The sequence below is a fragment of the Vombatus ursinus genome, unplaced genomic scaffold, assembly GCF_900497805.2.
Source record: "Vombatus ursinus unplaced genomic scaffold, bare-nosed wombat genome assembly UNPS02014945.1, whole genome shotgun sequence".
Taxonomy (NCBI): Eukaryota; Metazoa; Chordata; class Mammalia; order Diprotodontia; family Vombatidae; genus Vombatus; species Vombatus ursinus.
In genome coordinates, this window is record NW_020954723.1 from 1,227,234 (window position 1) to 1,246,919 (window position 19,686).

Genomic DNA, 19,686 nt, shown 5'->3' on the forward strand with positions numbered 1-19,686 from the left:
CAACTCAGATCTTCTTTGTTTTGAGACTAGTTCTCTATACATTATACACATGATACCAGAGACAATACACATTTCTGCTGAATTCAAGAACAAAAATGGTATCTAACAATATTTCCCAAAACTATCAAGGAGTCAAGTTTTATTTCTCACTCTATGGCCTTCTTAAAATGAGGGCACTTCCTTTACTGAAAAGTAAACTAAAAAGAGACATAAGAAATATATTTGTGGTATTTTGAATAAAAGATTAAATTTTGAGAATATAGTGGTTATTTACACAGAGGGATATTATTACCAATAATTAGATATTCCAAGTATACATACACACACACACACACACACACACTCTCTCTCTCTCTCTCTCTCTCTCTCTCGCTGTCTCTCTCCAAATATAAGTGTAGCACTTACATGGAAACTATACTTGGCATTCTACTCTGGAAGAAAAAGATTTAAATGCTTGATTGCGGATTAAGTTTGTGTTTGTGTGTGTGTGTGTGTGTGTTTGACTGATATAAAAACAAAAGATTTCAATAAAACTTTTAAAAAGTAAAAACTGACAAAATGTAGTTTAACCTACAACAGTAAAAGCTACATGAAGTAAATAAAATGGAAAAATTATTTTGGGAGGCTAAAAAATTTAATAAATTATCATGAAGACTTAAAACCTGAATAACTAATTGAAACACCTTGATTTATTTTTAACGTTTTCTTAATAAAAACAAGGACTTGAGGTTTTTGACATATTGTATAATTTTGTTCATATTTTCTTCTATTGTGATTAGTCTAAATAAACTTTATTTGTGAAAAAAATGTTTTCCTTTACCCACTGCCCTCAGGGCAGTCTGATTTACTAGTGTCTGTTTTAAGTTTTATCTCCTTCAAATGCAACAGTGCCTAAGAAATGGGGACATGATGAAAGAATCATGACATTGATACCAATTGCACCAGGAAAGAAATACTAGATACTTTAAAAAAAAAAGCTATTGGAAAAGAAAAAGAACTGGAAAGTAAACAGTGAAGAAAAGACAATGAAATTATCTCAAATATAATTGCCTTCCTTGTGAGTTACACAAAGAAAACCAAAGCTTCATATCTTGTTCAAAGACCTCCTTTACTCTCTCATCAAAGTTTGTCAGTCTTATTTTAGATGCCTGGAATCAATGAACCTAACATATAAAACATCTTTATACTTTACTCAAAATCTAATTGCTTATATTAAAATGGTCATGTATTCACCTGCCATAAAAGTTAACTCTTTTTAGAAACTCAATGGATTACTGTGGACATGCACAATTTTGAGAATTTTTAGATTTCTATTTCAAAGAGAAACTGTATGTTTTATATATGCATTTATACAAACATATGTATGCATTTAAACACACATATATACATGAACATAGATTTGTGTATAAAATATAAATTACATAAAACATATGTTTGAGTATTTTAAATTGTTGAAAGATTTCCTTGAGGTAACCTTTGCTTTTGACTTTTGGAAAATGAATACTCCACATATAAAAATGGTAAATGAGGATCAACACTTCAGTACAAATAAGGATATTCCTGGCAACATAATAAAATGCATACTAACAAAACTTAACCTTAATCTTAAGCCTTAAGTTAGAAATGGGTCTGTTAACTATACTTAGTTATCCCTAAGCATTTCAAAATACTTACTAAGCATTACTCTAAGCATTACAAAATACTAAATGAGTATCAAAAAAGACCCTTTATGATAGAGAAAAGTTTAAGTATTACACAGTCTGGTTTTTTTTTTCCCGTGAATAGAGAAATCAGGGTAAAGTTCCTTCAGAATTACTAATTTATACAAATTTATACAAAAGCAGCATTTTTGCTTAACTGAGAACAATGTAGTTTGAATGCTAACTCCTACAAAATTTTACTTTGATGATGGACTCAAAGTCAGGAGGTAAGTTCTACCTCTGGCAAGATATATGAGCACAATTTTACTTCACAGATCAGAGAATATAAGTGCTAAAGGGGACCTCAAAGTCTATCTGGTGCCTGAATTATTTGAGCCTGAACAAGTGAATGCACTTTAACTGCTGTAATGAAACTATCATAGTCTTCCTTAAGTTTTGGTTAGGTTAAATACCTAGAGGTGGTTTTTTTTTGTGGGGGGGTGGGAATGAGACAATCAGGGTTAAGTGACTTGCCCAGGGTCACACAGCTAGTTAAGTGTCAAGCGTCTGAGGCTGGATTTGAACTCAGGTCCTTCTGAATCCAAGGACAGAGCTCTATCCACTGCACCACCTAGCTGCCCCACCCTAGAGGTGTTTTAACCAATTCTCATGCGGCACTGAATTGGAGGCCTCTCACTGTTCTGACTGTCCTACTCTAGACGTTCTCCAGCTTATCAATGCCCCTTATAAAATACAGTGCCCAGAAATGAAGAAGAGGGGCAGCTAGGTGGCACAGTGGATAGACTGAAAGGTCTAGAGTCAGGAAGATCTAAATTCAAATCTGGCCTCAGACACTTACTAGCTATGAGACCCTGGGCAAGTCATTTAACCGTTTGCCTCAATTTTCTCATCTGTAAAATGAACTAGAGAAGGAAATGACAAACCACTCCAGTATCTTTGCCAAGAAAACCCCAAATGGGGTCACAAAGAGTTAGACACAACTGAAAAACAAATAAGAAATGAAGACGATATTCCAAATGTAGTTTAGCCAAGGTGGAGCACAGTGGAACTAGTATCTTCCTAATTCTACATATTATACCTCTTTTAATGTGGCCAACATCATATAAGCTCTTTTGGATGAAACTTCACAGTGTTAATTCATGTTGAGCTTAGAGTCCACTAAAACATGAAGATCTTTTTCAGATGAACTGCTAACCACACTTAAACTTATTCCATTCATTTTTTTTTTTTTGGCCCAAGTGTAAAACTTTACATTTACCCTATTAAATTTCACTCTGTTAAGATGCAGCCCAATAGTCTAGCTTAAAGAAATCTTCTTTGGATTCAAACTCCATCATCTGATGTGTCAACTATTTCTCTTAGCTTTATGTAATGCGCAAATTTATAAGTATAGTATCTGAAAGGCTCAAATGAGATAATACACATAAAATGCTCAGCATAGTGTCTGGCACTTAATAAATAGCATAGTGTCTGGTGTTTAATAAATGCTTGTTCCTTTCCCTTCCATTCTTCATTCTATGCTTTATCCAAATCACTTGGAAAAAAAACAAAACACAACAGCATTGGCCAAGGACTCATCTCTGGCGTACTCCACTAAAAATATCCTAACAGTTTGATTTATATCCATTAATAACTACTCTAGATGAGGCCAGTAAACCAATTTTTTTTGGGGGGGGGGTGTTGGGGGCTAGGCAATAGGGTTAAGTGACTTGCTCAGGGTCACACAGCTAGTAAGTGTCAAGTATCTGAGGCTGGATTTGAACTCAGGACCTCCTGACTCCAGGGCTGGGACTCTATACACTGCACCACCTACTTGCCCCTAATCAACCAATTCTAAATCTACTTAACTGTACCATCATCTGTCTCATATTTCTCCATCCTGCCCAAAAGAATAGCAAGAAAGACTTGGTCAAATGCATTCTATCTGTATTATATGAGCTTAGTTTGTCACAACCTGTTTTTGATGGAACTATGTTGAAGATCACCACTTCCTTTTTTAGATGTTAACCGACCATCACTTTTACAATGTGATAGTAGAAAAAACAATAAAATTCATCTGAAAGAACAAAAGGTCATGAATATCAAGGGAATTAGTGGGGAAAAAAATGCAAAGGAAAGTGGCCTCGCCAGACCAGATCTAAATATTATAATGCAACAATCATCAAAACTATTTCATACAGGCTAAGAAAACAGAATGGTGAATCAGTGGAAGAGATTAGGTACACAAGACATAGTAATACATGACTATAGTAATATACTGTTTGATAAACCCAAAGACCCCTGGCTTCTGGGATAAGAACTCACTATCTGACAAAAACTGCTGGGAAAACTGGAAAATAGCATGGCAGGAACTAGACACAGACCAACATCTCACACCCAAGATAAGGTCAAAATGGGCACATGATTTAGACATAAAGGGCAATACCATAAGCAAAGTAGGAGAGCAAGGAATAGTTTACCTGTCAGATCTATGGAGAAGGGAAGAATTTATGACCAAATAAGAGAGAAAGAACATTATAAAATGCAAAATGGATAATTTTGATTACATTAAACTAAAAAGTCTTTGCACAAACAAAACCAACACAATCAAGATTAGAAGGAAAGCAGAAATCTGGGAGACAATTTTTATAGCAAGTGTTTCTGACACAGGGCTCGTTTCTCAAATATATAAAGAAATGAGTCAAATTCATAAGACTATAAGTCATTTCCCAATTGATAAATGGTCAAAAGATATGAATAGGCAGTTTTTAGATGAAGAAATAAAAACTATTCATAGACATATAAAAAAATGTTAAATCACTAGTGATTAGACAAAAGCAAATTAAAACAACTCTGAGGTACCATCTCAAATACATCAGATTAGCTAATGACAGAAAAGGGAAATGATAAATATTGGAGATGTGGTAAAATTGTATCACTAATGCATTGTGGGTGGAGTTGTGAACTGATCCATCCATTCTGGAGAGCAATTTGGAACTATGCCCAAAGGGCTATACAACTGCGCATACCTTTTGATCCAATAATGCCACTACTAGGTCACAAAGAGATCATAAAAACGGGGAAAAGGACCTGCATGTACAAAAATATTTACAGCAGCTCTTCTTGTGGTGGCAAAGAACTAGAAAATGAGGGAATGTCCATCAACTGGGGAATGGCTGAACAAGTTGCGGTACATGGATGTAATGGAATACTATTGTGCTGTAAGAAATGATGAGCAGGTAGATTTCAGAAAACCCTGGAAAGACTTACACGAATTAATGCTGAGTGAAGTGAGCAGAACCAGGAGAACATTGTACGCAGTAACAGCCACGTTGTACGATGACTAACATTGACAGACTTAGCTCTTTTCAGCAATACAATAATTCAAGACAATTCCAAAAGACTCATGATGGAAAATGCAGTCCGTATCCAGAGAAAGAACTATTAAGTCTGAATGCAGATCAAAGCATACTATTTTCACTTTTATTTTTGTGGCTTTTCCTTTTTGTTCTGCTTCTTCTTTTGTAATATAACTAATCTGGAAATATGTTTATATGATTGCACATGCATAATGTATATCAGAAACCTTGCCATCTTGGGGAGGGGGGATAGGAGGTAAGGATAAAAAAATTTTGGAATGTTGAAAACTATCTTTAATAATTAATTTATTTATTTTTAGTTTTCAACATTCACTTCCATAAGATCTTGAATTTTAAATTTCTCCCCTTCTTCTCCTCCCCCTCCCCAAGATGGCATGCAATCTGATATAGGCTCTACTTATACATTCATATTAAGCATATTTTCTCATTAGTTATGATGTAAAGAACAATTAGAACTAATGGGAGGAACCATGACAATGAAGCAATAAAACAAAACAACAAAGGAAAAGGAGAGCAAATAGTATGTTTCCATCTGCATTCAGACTCCATAGTTCTTTCTCTGGATGTGGATAGCATTTTCCCTCATGAGTCTTTTGGAGTTGTCTTAGATCCTTGCATTGCTGAGAAGAGCTAAGTCTATCAAAGTCAGTCATCACACAATGTGGCTGTTACTGTGTACAATGTTCTTCTGGTTCTGCTCACTTCACTCAGCGTCAGTTTATATGTCTTTCTGGGTTTTTCTGAAATCCACCTGCTCACCACTTCTTATAGCACAATAGTATTCCATTACATTCATATATTACAACTTGTTCAACCATTCCCCAATTGATGGGCATCCCCTCAATTTCCAATTCTTGCCCATCACAAAAAGAGCTGTTATAAATATTTTTGTACATGTGGGTCCTTTTCCCTTTTTTATGATCTCTTTGCGATACAGACCTAGAAGTGGTATTGCTGGGTCAAAGGGTATGCACAATTTTATAGCCCTTTGGGCATAGTTCCAAAGTGCTCTCCAGAATGGCTGGATTAGCTCACAACTCCACTAACAATGCATTAGTGTTCCAATTTTCCCACATCGTCTCCAACACTTATCATTATCCTGTTTTTTCATGTTAGCCAATCTGATAGGTATGATGTGGTACCTCAGAGTTGTTTTGATTTGAAAACTATCTTTATATGTAATTGGAAACAATAAAATACTGTTTACAAGGAAAAAAATAAATGCCACTTGATCATGTTAAAAAAAAAAATCACACCATAATGTGCTAGAATTTTCCTCAGAACTGAAGTTCATTTGTCTGTAGTTTATATACTCCACTCTTTTCCCTTTAGAAAATCAAGACATTTGTCTTTCTCTAGTTCAGGAAGACTTTTCCCCCCCATCACATCCTCTAAAATGTCTCAAAGATGACTGGCTGGGTCTCGACAACCCCACCTAACAATTTTGTATTTTTTGAGGCTGATGACTTGAAGTCATTCAGGATTGTTAGGGTCTCTCTTACTGTCTCTCTATTTATTTTTCTTGGATTTTCTATTCCCCATTAGCTATTTTTGTTCTGTCCTTTCTAGTACAAAGATTATTCTCACAGAGAATCAAAGAAAAATAAGAGTCAAGTAATTTTGCTCTGAGCAGGAGTCCATCCTTTCCCTTGTTTCTTCTTTTTTTTATCCACTTAGCTAAAAAAAAAATTCTTTGTTGTAAATCAAATGCCTACTTAAGTACTGTGGTCTGAATCAAAGTCTCTCAGTTTCAGTTTCCTTAACTTTAAAATAAAAGAATCGTAATAGATAACATCAAAGGTCCCTTCTAGTTCTAAAATTCTATGACTGACCATTTAAAAATTCATGTATAAGACATTCAAATCTAGGCTGCCAGGATAAAAAAAACTCTAGCACACAGAATGGTTTCATGTCTCTTCTTTGAAACTAATAATCTCGGGGCAGCTACGTGGCACAGAGGATAGAGCACTGGTCTTGGAGTCACGATGACCTGAGTTCAAATCTGGTCTCAGACCAGACATTTGACACTTACTAGCTGTGTGACCCTGGGCAAGTCACTTAACCCCAACTGCCTCGCCAAAAAAAAAAAATTAATAATCTCATCCCCTCCTTACCCATGTTTTTTTCCCCCATATAGGAAGCAGATGTGATTTTATTAAAAATAATAATAAAACAAAACACTCAAGAGGGGCCACCAACATTGAAATCATCTAGCTATCTGTTTCTCAAGTTTTCAAATTCAATGGCTTTCTAAAGTCTATTTGTTATTAGACAGAACATTAGAAAAATATAGTTATTTCACATAATGAAAACCTAACAATAATTAGAAAGCCTTGCAATGAAAGGAAGACAAAAACTGAGCTGTTAGCATATGATTAACTATGATTCATTATTTTAGGGAGGTGATACCAAACTCAGTTTTTCAAACACAAAAAAATAAATTCAGCAAGAAAATGAATAGAAGATGAACTAGAAATTTTTCTAGAAATAATATAATTTTGTGGTATTGTGGAGTATCTTTGTTATTTGGAATTTAGAAGGCAGAGAACCCAGGTCTACATAATGAAGACTAATTTGACTTTCAAGGCTTCCAATATCGGTAATATTTCATTAATCTGGACACTACTCATTCAGAATTCTTGATAATCATGTCTTCTCTGAGCTACATAGGAAAACCACTGAACTGGAATTAGGAAAACTGGGTTCTGTTTCTGGATCTACTGTTAACATAGCAATGTGTGTGCATGGGGATGGCATTTAATCTATGTGAATCTCACAGTTATACATGAGTAAAACAGTCTGACAGAGATTATGTGACTGGCTCAAAATCACACAGCCAAGAAAAGTTGAGGCAAGATCTGAAACAAAGGTTTTTCTGACCCCCCAAGTCTAACACAGTAAACATGATGCCCATAATTTAGACTTTTCATGATGACTGAGGGTCATTATGACAGAAAACATCAAGTACTGTAATAAAAATAACTCACATTTATGTAGTGCTTTGAGATTTAAAGAACAAAATGCATTCCTCAAAATAAGCCTATGATATAGGTAGTGTACACACAGTTCATTTATATCATTCTACTCCCAAGGCCCTAGTCCCCTAACCCCTCCTCTCCCAATTGCCCTTTATTCTGTTACCTTAATGACGGAATAGAAACTCTTCTCCCTGGCATGAAAGCCCTTCACAACTTAGCCTCAACCTACCTTAAGCTTCTTATAACACAGTCTAGAAAGTCCTATATATTCAAGAAAGCTGTGCCGTTCCTCATATTTGATATTCCATCTCCATGCCTTTGCATAGGCTATTTCTCATGTCTAGAATACCCTCATCATGTCATAAATCTAGAGCTGGAAGAATATCACAGGGCATATAGTCTAACCTACTCATTTTTCGAGATGAGGAAAATGAGGTAACTGGCTTGCTTAAGGTCAGTCAGGTGAGCTAAATGTGAACCCAGGACCTTTGGACTCCAGACCTAGTGCTCCTTTCAATGTACCAAGCTGTACTGACTCTTCACCTTTTATAATTCCTAATTTCCTCAGTTCAGCTAAAGTGTGATCTCATACGTGAATCTTTTCCTGACCCTCCACTCCCCTCCAAAAAATCCACAACTAATGTTTACCTCCTACCCACCTACCTTATATTTATTGTATATGCTGAATAAGGTAGGATACAAAGCCAACCAGGGAAGAGTAAAACAATAGCAGCACAAAAGGAAAGGTAGGCTTGACATTTTGTGACCCTGGTCTGCACTCAGGAGGGTTGGACGAAGCCCAGTTGGAGGAGTGAAGCGGGTAGATGGTGGGAATAATCTCAGTGGGGATTTGAAGCCAACCAACAACAAGCATTAAATAAATAACTACTTTGTATTAGACACTGTGCTAGGCTTGGGAATACCAAGACAAAAATGAAAGTCCCTATTTTTAAGGAACTTATTCTCTATGGAGGGAAAATAACATGAATTTATTTGGCAAACACTTATACTCAAGCATATACAAACATAATATGTACCTGTGTAGACATATGTATATTTGTGTGTGTATATACACACATGCACACACAAACACACATATAAAAGTTTTCTGCCTTCTTTCTTGTTATATTAGGTTGTCCCATCTCAAAGCTGTCACTATCTGCAATCCCTTCTCTTACCCATCTAATTTGCTGCTTTCTATTATGCCACTGGCTGGGAAACAACCAACCAATTTTATTTAAAGATTTTTTTTAAAAAATTAAATTAAATAGGTTATTTAAATGAGACTTTTCCATTAGGTAAAAATTTGTGATGTTAAGAGTGTGGCCTCAATGACATCCATTTTGCCTGGTCAAAGGCACATTTTGCTTACTTGATGGTTCTCAGCTGTTCCAGACAGTTGAGGTTGCTGGTTAAGTGACTTTCAGATAGGTGAGTTGTTATAGTATTTTATAATTCACATAATTCAAACTGACCTCTATAATCAGTATGAATTAACGAGTTTTCCCTGTATTAATTTTTCATAGAAAATTTAAGTATATGATTACACAAGTCAAAGTTCTCATCAATCCAGATTTCCTAATTGGTTTTTCTGCTTCTAGTCTCCTTCTCCTACCAGATTAATTTCCCTTAAAACCAGGTTTTCATCATGTCAGTTCCATGCTCAAGAAACAAAAATGATTCCTTACTCATAGAAAACCTGAACTCAGTCTAGCATTTAAAGACTTCTAACTCACTTCTCCTAGCTAATAAAAGATGACCTCCTTATTATTTAGTAAATGCTAAGGTCATGCCTATTCCTGTGCTTACCTCATTTTCCTCATCTTGAAAAATGAGTAGGTTGGATTATATGCCCTGTGATATTCTTCCAGCTCTAGATTTATGACATGATGAGGGTATTCTAGACATGAGAAATAGCCTGTGCAAAGGCATGGAGATGGAATATCAAATGTGAGGAACAGCACGGCTTTCTTGAATATATAGGACTTTCTAGACTGTGTTATAAGAAGCTTAAGGTAGGTTGAAGCTAAGTTGTGAAGGGCTTTCATGCCAAGGAGAAGAGTTTCTATTCCGTCATTAAGGTAACAGAATAAAGGGCAATTGGGAGAGGAGGGGTTAGGGGACTAGGGCCTCGGGAGTAGAACGATATAAATGAACTGTGTGTACACTACCTATATCATAGGCTTATTTTGAGGAATGCATTTTGTTCTTTAAATCTCAAAGCACTACATAAATGTGAGTTATTTTTATTACAGTACTTGATGTTTTCTGTCATAATGACCCTCAGTCATCATGAAAAGTCTAAATTATGGGCATCATGTTTACTGTGTTAGACTTGGGGGTCAAAAAAACCTTTGTTTCAGATCCTGCCTCAATTCTTCTTGGCTGTGTGATTTTGAGCCAGTCACATAATCTCTGTCAGACTGTTTTACTCATGTATAACTGTGAGATTCACATAGATTAAATGCCATCCCCATGCACACACATTGCTATGTTAATAGTAGATCCAGAACCAGAACCCAATTTTCCTGATTCCGGTTCAATGGTTTTCCTATATAGCTCAGAGAAGACATGATTATTATTAATATATAAAATAATATTAATACTCAATATTCCCCAAACTACCAGTCCTGCTTCTAAGCTCTGCACTCACAGCTCTCATTGAGGGAAGAAATCATGGCAGAGACAGTTGAAACAGCTAGGGATAAAGTGAAGATAACCAAACAAAGTTAGTGTAAGTGAACTATACAGCTAATCCTCAAGAGGGATATTTGACTACCTGTCTTTCTCAAGATTTTCTTCTGTGATCAAAATCAATAATTAATGTTTCAGTCTTATTAGTTCTTTTGGATTACTTTAAATTTCACCTTACACTCTAATTTGCCATGACCTTAAAAAAAAAAAAAAGACTTCTCAATGACAATTGGAATAATTTAAGTTTTCTCCTCATGGTACAAAAACTCTCCACAGTACAAAATATACAAAACTAGCTGAATTAATCCTGCTCATGGAAAATGATCCAAATGTTCTAGGTAGTTGCTAAATTCAAATGACTATCTGGATAAATTGAGACTGAATTAAACATTTCCAAATTCTATATTTACTCCTTTTATTCTATAGTTAACTAAAAAAGTGTTCCAAGGCTGTCACAGGGTTATGGCAATATCTTATTTTCCATCAATCACTAAGCAAACATTTATTAAGATTGCTTAATTAGGCTTAAGAATGGAAACATATATGTGTGTATGTATACATAAAAGTAAGCACACAATACGTACTAAATTAACAGGAGGTAGTGTGCTAGAGCTTGGAAGATCTATTTTGATTTTCAAAGCAAATATTATATCTAAAATAAAAGTCCAAGTGCAGATCTTTCCAGTGAGTTCCTTTTAACACCAAGGAAGGAATGATCATGCAAGCATGGAAAAATGATGAAGAAGCCCTAAGTCATTTGGGCATCCTTCTACCCCTTGCCTTGCCTTAGGAGTCCATCCACTGTCCATCCAAGGCCCAATATCTTTAAGCATAAGGAAAAGTCTTCCCCAGATAATACCCCTTGATTTTATGCTCTTCCTCACTCACCTCCCCTAACATGTCTGTCATTTGATCCATTCCGTTAAGACTGTCAAATAATTGAGCTAGCCTAATAAATTAACAAGAAGGAAGTTATTGAGGGCTAATAATTTGTTCTGTGCTACCCTTCCAGAAAACACTTTAACCATAGTCTTCAATGTTTCTATGTAAACTAATAGGCAATTTATGAATTTCAGGAACTGGGATAGTCAATGGGGGAAATATTTTAAATAACAGATAGAAAGGAGAGAAAAGCTGAGAGACCCAGTGGCATAGTATTTCAACTTCCTCCATGCATCATTATTGAGGGAAAGGAGCATGAGAGAAGATAGAAAAGTATTAAGGATCATAGACTTATAGTTCAAAGAGACCTCAAAAACCACCTAGTCTTTCTCCTTTACAAATTTCCCAACAAGTAGTCATCTCTAATTTTCTTGAATATGTACAACAATGGGGAACCTATTTCCTTAACCTATTCTATTTTTGGAAAAGTTCTGCCTGAAAGATTTTCTTCAGACAAAGCCCATAATTTGTATCTCTGTGACTTCCATACACTGTTTCTAGCTCTACCCTCCAGATACAAGCAAATCTATCTCATTCCTTCCCACAGGACAGCCTTCAAATATTTGAAGACATTTATTATCCCTGTCACACCTCCACCCCTGATATGTCTTCTTTCCTTTAGAACGAACAACCCCAGCTTCTCAAAACGACCTTCATACGGCACAGTCTTCAGTTCCCCCACTATTCTGAAGCCTCTTCTAGGCACACATTCCTACTTGTCCACACCCTTTCTAAAATGTGGCTCTTTGAAATAAATACATCACTCCAGATGTGACTTGATTTATGCAGACTATGGGAAGATGATCATTTACATTTTTTTGTGCATTAGTTCCACAAATGCAACCTGATACTGCCCTGATACTTTTGGCTGTAATATTCTATAGCTTAACCATACCCAGCTGCCAGATCACTAAAAACCTAAAGATCTCTCTTTTTTTTTAAATAAACATACTTCACCTCCTTATATCCCACTTTGTAATCATGCAGTTCATTTTTTGAACCTGCATGTAGGACTTTTATCCCTATGTTATTCCCTAGGATGTCAGCTAATGTTATTAGCTATTCTTGTCAATGGTGGGTCATCTGAAAAATTGATAAGCATGACTTCTGTAACCTTATACTGACTTCATTTTCTACACCTGAATTTCTAGCCACACTTGCTTCCTCTGATCTAAATTCATGTACTGAAAGGAATGCTCTTCCCCTTCCTCTCTATCAGTGCAAAGACTTCAAAATTCAGCTCAAGTCTTCTTTCTATCACAAATTACTTCCTAATTGGGCAAGGTCATAGTGACTTCTCCATCCTTTAAACTCCTAGAGTGATTGTTTGTAATAGAAGGCAACGGAAATAGTAAGAGGAAGAAGAATTAAAAGCAAATTGTAATTGGTTTTTCTCTCACTGTTACCTGGATTATACTTTACCCTGCTTTATATCTAGGATCCGGTGGGTTATAAACATCTTATATTTTCATTCTGGAGTATTCTAATGCTTGACTGACATTTTTCTATCTATAATAATACATTAACTCAAAGCCTCAAGAGATTATACTTTTATGTGTTTTTTCAACAAACATTTAATAAGCATTTATCTAGGTGCAAGGCATCGTGAAAGGTGCTTAGGATAAAGAGACAAAAACAAACCAGCCCCTGGCCTCAAGAAGCTTACATTCTACTGAGGAAAACAACATATATTACAAGAGAAATAAACTCATAAGAAGTTGAAGAGAGAGCTTTAGTTTGTAATTTTTATTTCAGTGTATAGTTTTTGAAAAGTCCTTGCAACACAGATTTGAAATCAGATCTGACTCAAAAATTAATTATTGACAGATGCAGCTTTGTTTTGTCCACCTTTTTGAATAGTTAGCTATTTTGGGGACAGCTATTAATAAAAAAAAGTAACCAAGGGCCAAATTGTCAAGCTTAGGGAGATGACAAGCTAAAAGTTTCACAACTGAAAAGAGTAGGACAAGATAAAAAATATTTCCAAAATGTGGGAGTCTTCTCATCATAACCTCAAACTTGGTTCTTTGTTCAATGCCTCCTCATTTGTCCTAATGCCATCTCTATCGCCTTCAATATTCACTGTAACTACCCCACAAGGACAGAATACCTTACCTCCATGTTTTAAGAGTAATTATCATTCATTGACTATTTCTTGCATGTGTCAAAAGGGCAACAATTTGTGGTGCATCGTTTGTATAAAATCACCACAGATATATGCATAGAATATGGCACTCATGAACTGATCAAGTATTATTTAATTTACAAAATTATGACTGTGTTGCCAACTTTTAATATTGTACAGGAATATAGTATCTCTAATATAACTTACAGAAATGTACAGACTGAATTAAAGGTCTACATGAAAGCTGTGGGCCTATTAAAAAAAATTTTTTTTAAAAAATACCTCTTTTCTATGTATTATCCCTTTCCTCCTACTTTTTAAAGGCAAAATAAAATTTGCAATATGAACAATTAGCTATCTGTTAAACCGATGGTGTAAATGAAGTACAGCACCCAAAAAGAAGGTCCAAATGGAAGAGTGCAGGCATTCAAACCAACAAATACAGAGAACAGTGATGCCACTAGATTATATCTGAGAATGAGCTTTGTCATTCACAAGCACTAGCTAATGAACAGTAACAGACAGAATATTCCATTTCAGGTAGTAATGTGTACAACCATTAGCCAATTTCCACCCAACCCCTCACTGACGCAGTAGTAATAGCTACCTGTAACAGACACTGTCAGTGCAGGGATTGTGAACTCGGACAATGACAAAAACATGCTGGAAGTGAGAACGAATGTTCTTTGGGCTGAAGGGCTGGGCTCCAGGTTCTTGGAAAACGATCGTTACAATATCATTTCCAATGTGCCTCTTCCGTAGGAGCTAAAAAAAGAAAACAGGAAAATATTTTCACTGAGGCTATCCATTTTTCCATTTTCTTTTTTATTTTAAAAATTAATTACAGATTACTAACATTAAAGAAATCCAATAGCTACTGTCAAAACTTTATTTTGCCTTATACTTTCCTAAATTAAAGGAAATGAGAAAAGGAAACTCTGACATTTTCAGAGAGTGCATAAGAATTTTAAGCCAATCCTGGACATATTAGACAATATGCCAGCACATCTAAATACCAGTTTTTCATAACAACAACTTTAACTCTCACATAAGGAAGAGACTGGTACAAGGAAGATTTGTAATGATGAAAACTGCTAAAGTAATTACAATACAATTTACATGCTGGTTTAGTTAGAATTATCAAAAAAAATTTGCTAGGGCAATTTGAAATACAGTTTTAACAGTACAAGCTAATGATGTAGAAATTAATAACATTCTGGAATGATATAACAATTTTGAAGGAGGTTAAATTTCAAGCTTAAATAGTTCCTATAATTATGATGAAAACTGCTTCAAAAGGTCATTTGCTGCTTCACAATAAAAAGTCTTTTTTTGAGTGACAGTATTCAAATTTTAAAAACAAAAACAAAAAACTGGTGGCCACGTTTCAAAAACTGTCCTTCTTATTAAGTGTTCTTTCTAACATTCTCCTAGAATAGCATGGCTATAGTAATGCTGGTAACCTTTAATTAAAAAACAAAAAAGGAAAACCCTAATATAGTATTACTTTAAAAAGAAACAAAAACTCAGGAGAGCAAATTCATATTATCTTGCCTTATTATTTCAATCTGTACCATAAAGCAATTTTCTTTGCTTAAATCATGGCATTCAAAGAATACATCAGAACTATCAGTGAACGGTAGTTGGAGTCTGTTGAGAGAAACATGAGCTCTGTAGGATGGACTCTGAAGCTGGGAATGAGTCAGGATTCCAGGAAAATATATTTCAAATTTAGGATACTCAAAAGACCCAAAAACCTCAACTCTTAAAAAGTCAGTGTCCTTTAAAAGCAGAGAAGAGATTTCAATGGAAGTTCAAACAAACCAATGCTACCTGACATGATTTGTAGCATAAGTCTTACCTTTAATTAAAGTACTAATCTAGTTAGAAATTTAGGTCAATTAAACATAATATTAACATATTTATAACATACTCTTAGACATATTCTTTCTTCCAATGTAAGCAAAAATCAACAATAACACACTCTTTTTTTTCCAACAGTGAAGAAAAATCTGTTAATTTTGGCATAGCCAAAATAGAAATTTAAGAAGTAAGTGGTACAAAAAATATTTTTATCTTGTGCCTGACTAAACCGTTAACCAAGCATGTACTTAGGATATAAAATAGTAACATTAGAAAATATAAAACTGAACATGTCATCCTCTTTCTTAATAAAAGACAGAAAATTATCCATCTGATAGTACTTAAAATTAAATACAGTATTAAACTCTTTCAAAGACATTTTTGAAGGCTAAATTCCTACAGTAACTAACACCCCTCCCCCCAAAAATATGTTCTTTTTACTTCATAAAATAATTAGGAAAGTCAGTATAAATACCTGATAAAGAATTCTTTCCTTGTAGGCAAAAACCCATTGTTACTATATTAGGCCACATTTTTACTTTTGAATACCTAGAATGCTAATTTGCTTTCCCCTTCTCCACATACTGATTTATGGATATATATATTTTTTATCTTTATTTTGAGCAAAAGTTAAAATTTATTTTTTGTTTTCAAAGTGTCAACTGGCTCTTACAAACACTTTGTTCTTTTGGTTAGAAATAAAGCAATGGAAATGAGAAGACATTCACATTAAAAGCGGTGAAATAAGTAAAACTAGGATTTTTAAAAAACTAAATTAAAAAAAAATGTAAAAAACTACCAAACAGTACAACAATGTAACTGGGGGTTTGGGGTGGTGGTGAGGACAAATAAAAAGAGAGAAACTAAATGTCATGTAATCATAGCACTCATGTCCGGTCCTGGTGAAGACATAAGAAAATTCACCTCCTCTTCATTAGAGGGGTAGAGATTTATGGATGTGGAGTGTGGTATATATCAAAAATGGTTGGCTTTTTTTTGTTTTGTTTTGTTTTTGCTCAATTACTTTTTTTTATCTTTTGATATCTGCATTACAAAGACGGGCATATTGGGTAGGGGAACAGAAAAGATACTTTCAGGAAGAAAATGTGAAGTATAAAAGATATCAATAAAATAAGATTTTAAAAAAAAGGAAATGTAACCATAAAGAGGCAGCATGGATCAGAAGGAACACAGAACTCAGAGGGAAAAGCCTAAGACTTGGGTGCTCTGTGACTCTCGTCATGTCATAACAGAGATCTAAGCCTCAATTTTCTAATCTGCAAAATGGAAATAATATTTGCAGTACCCATCTCATAGAGTTGCTGTGATAGAAGTACTATGCAAATCATAAAACATTATTTGTCCACTTCTTATCTAAACAAATTTTCTACTTCTTAAAACTCCTTGCTTAAGAGTAAGGCTCTGTGTAACAGTATTCAGACTAAATATTTTAAAACTATGAGCTTTTCATGCAAAGAATTTTTAGTTTTTAGTCAAATTTGGCTGTCCTTTATTGATGCTCTTTGATTTCAAACAAGATCCTTCTCAACACCCAAACAAACCACACCAGAAAGTCCATACCCTGGATAATTCAGGAAAGCTGCCTCATAGTTTTGCACATCATTTCCCCCTTCCTCTCCTTATTTTTCACTCAGTGGAATTCAGAAATAGGGTTGAATATAAATGAACACACAAAACCATTCTGACCAAAGAAGTAAACAGGTTTGTCTATTTCTGAATATGTTTGTGATCATAAATACTCGATTATTACTTATTATAAGCCCCCTTTGGTACCAAGTTGTTCTTTATAAACCACTCAGCTTTCCTAATGCTCTTCAATAGTTTCCAGGAGCTGAGCTAGGGCCATGAAAAGGAGCTTTATAAAAGAAACATATTTACAAATAGCACAATTAAAAAAAAATTAGAAAGCTGTCATCCTATAAAATAAACAAGAATTGGTTATCTTGGGTTGATTTTAAAAATTACATCATAAGCATGTGTTCCAAAGATTTAATCAAATCTACAATTTAGAAGCATAGATTATCTCAGTACTTGACTATATACTGCTGACATAAAAGTCTATCCAGTAGCTTGACTGCCTTCTGCTAAATGGGAGTGGGAGGTGGGGTGATAGTCTCGGTTAACAAAAACGGTAATTTCAGCTATTTGTAAAACAGGACCATAGCTGGTATTTACAACATCTGTTGAAAGGACATGAATCTCAACCATGACGTCTCTGTATTCCAACTTGGACACCATATATTTTAAATTGCTTACACACAACCATATGCCTCCCCCTGCAACTAGATTCTGGGTGAAAGTTCACTGTTGTCTACAAATGAATACTTGTAACAAAGAACACGGAGTTTCTTCCATTATCTATTTATTTTTATTTCTCTTCAAACCTGCTCTGCAATGGGTAATGCAACATTAGACCGTCTTGATTTTTGTACTTAGGCTTCTTGAGATGAAACATCACCCACACATACATGTTCTCTGAAACCCCGCAGAGGCATCTAATCACCATTATTTCAACTTGTTCTCTTCCGATTTCATGGAAACCTCAATCCCCGTGGGTGAAAGGCAAATAATTAATTCACAAAGCTAACTGCCTGGCTGTTAACCTAGAATTTGTCTCTTCTTTTGTTTTCAGCTCATTTGCCATTCCTTACTTCCACAAAGTAGAATGCTTCCTGCTGCTGTGACAGGTGCAACATTAAACTCTAGTTTGATATTTGGCAATTCTGCCACTTAGGCTTTTGGGGACATGGAATGTGGGAGATGTAAACAGCATCGGTCTCCTACCTGTTGCTTGTTGTTAGGTGTATATGGCAGCAGAGTAGATACGTGGAACATGATTTCATAGTCTTTGTATGTTGTATAAAGAGAATGGGTACCAGTTGAATCAGCTGCAAGAAAAAAAGATATTTAACAAATGAAATAAATTACTTAGAATAAGAATCCTCACTATCTTTCAAAATACTAGTAAATTATTGGTGACTGAGAAATACTTGCTACGTTCTATCGTTCTACAGGGAAGCACTTCAATCTTTTAATCAATAGACAGCTATACAACAAGTGTTTCTGTAGCACGGCAGAACCAAGTTTTTATGAAAAGTTCTAGGACTCTTCAGAATCTTGTCAGTACATCCTCTACTTTGGCCTTTTTTCAAGAAAAAAAAAAACAAGCTCCTCTCCCTTAAAACAATTAATTTTTAAGTTTCGGAATAAATTTACCCACAAAATGCCTGGTATCAGAAACAAAAACTACAAAAAAATACAACTGAATGACAAATCTATTCTTTGCTAAGCTCTGGTAAGCTGTGTGAGGTGTTTAATGGATTGCAGGAAATGGTGATATACTCTGCCTCTGATTCTTGTCTCATCCATTCATACCCTTGAGATGTTAAAAGCTGTAATGAGCATTAGCTGATGCTCTTGTGAAACACAATAGCTACATCATCCAATCTTCCTCCAAAACCTAATATTACGTGATCATTTCCTACTATATTTGTAAAGATACTCTCAAGTAAAGAGTTACAATATTATGCCAAAGCTTTGCCCTTGAGCATATAAATCACTACCAACCATTGATATTTAAGAAAACTTAAATACTAAGGCAAAATACATACATAACTAAAAATCTGAATTATGAAGTCATTTGGGAAAAAAATAAAATAATACCACTTATACTTAATATGTAACATTGTGTGTGGGGGAGGGGGAGAATCTCTCCTGGATGCCTGATTTTTCAAAAGTCAATTTCATATATTGCTATAAGTAAGTATTCAACTTAACTAAACAAATTAGATGCCTATATGAATCTGACTTGGGAAAAACTTTATTATTAAACTTCCTGCTACTAAAATCTGCAGAACTGATCAAGTACATTTCTAAATCTGAAAATGAAAGCATCAATTTTGACATGTACTTTTCAAACTTCTTTTAACTAAAGTTAATTAACCAGGAGAAAAATCGCATTTTGTATTCATTTCTCACAATTGTGCTTTTTATATCTGCTTGTTCCTAACCAGAGCTGCTAATTAATATGGAAGACAATGAAC

General features: G+C 34.8%; 1 protein-coding gene across 7 annotated transcripts in view; it reads right to left on the reverse strand.

Annotated features, from left to right (window-relative positions):
• The window catches only part of LOC114030082 (signal-induced proliferation-associated 1-like protein 1), a 375,977-nt gene that overhangs the window by 93,998 nt on the left and 262,293 nt on the right, over positions 1–19,686 (reverse strand). For all 7 annotated transcript variants that reach the window (XM_027844744.1, XM_027844745.1, XM_027844746.1 and 4 more), the window contains 2 exons: positions 18,428–18,531; positions 14,367–14,524 (listed from right to left, as the gene is read on the reverse strand). In XM_027844744.1, the coding sequence (XP_027700545.1) occupies positions 14,367–14,524; positions 18,428–18,531 (262 nt within the window). The remainder of the gene's footprint in view (positions 1–14,366; positions 14,525–18,427; positions 18,532–19,686) is intronic.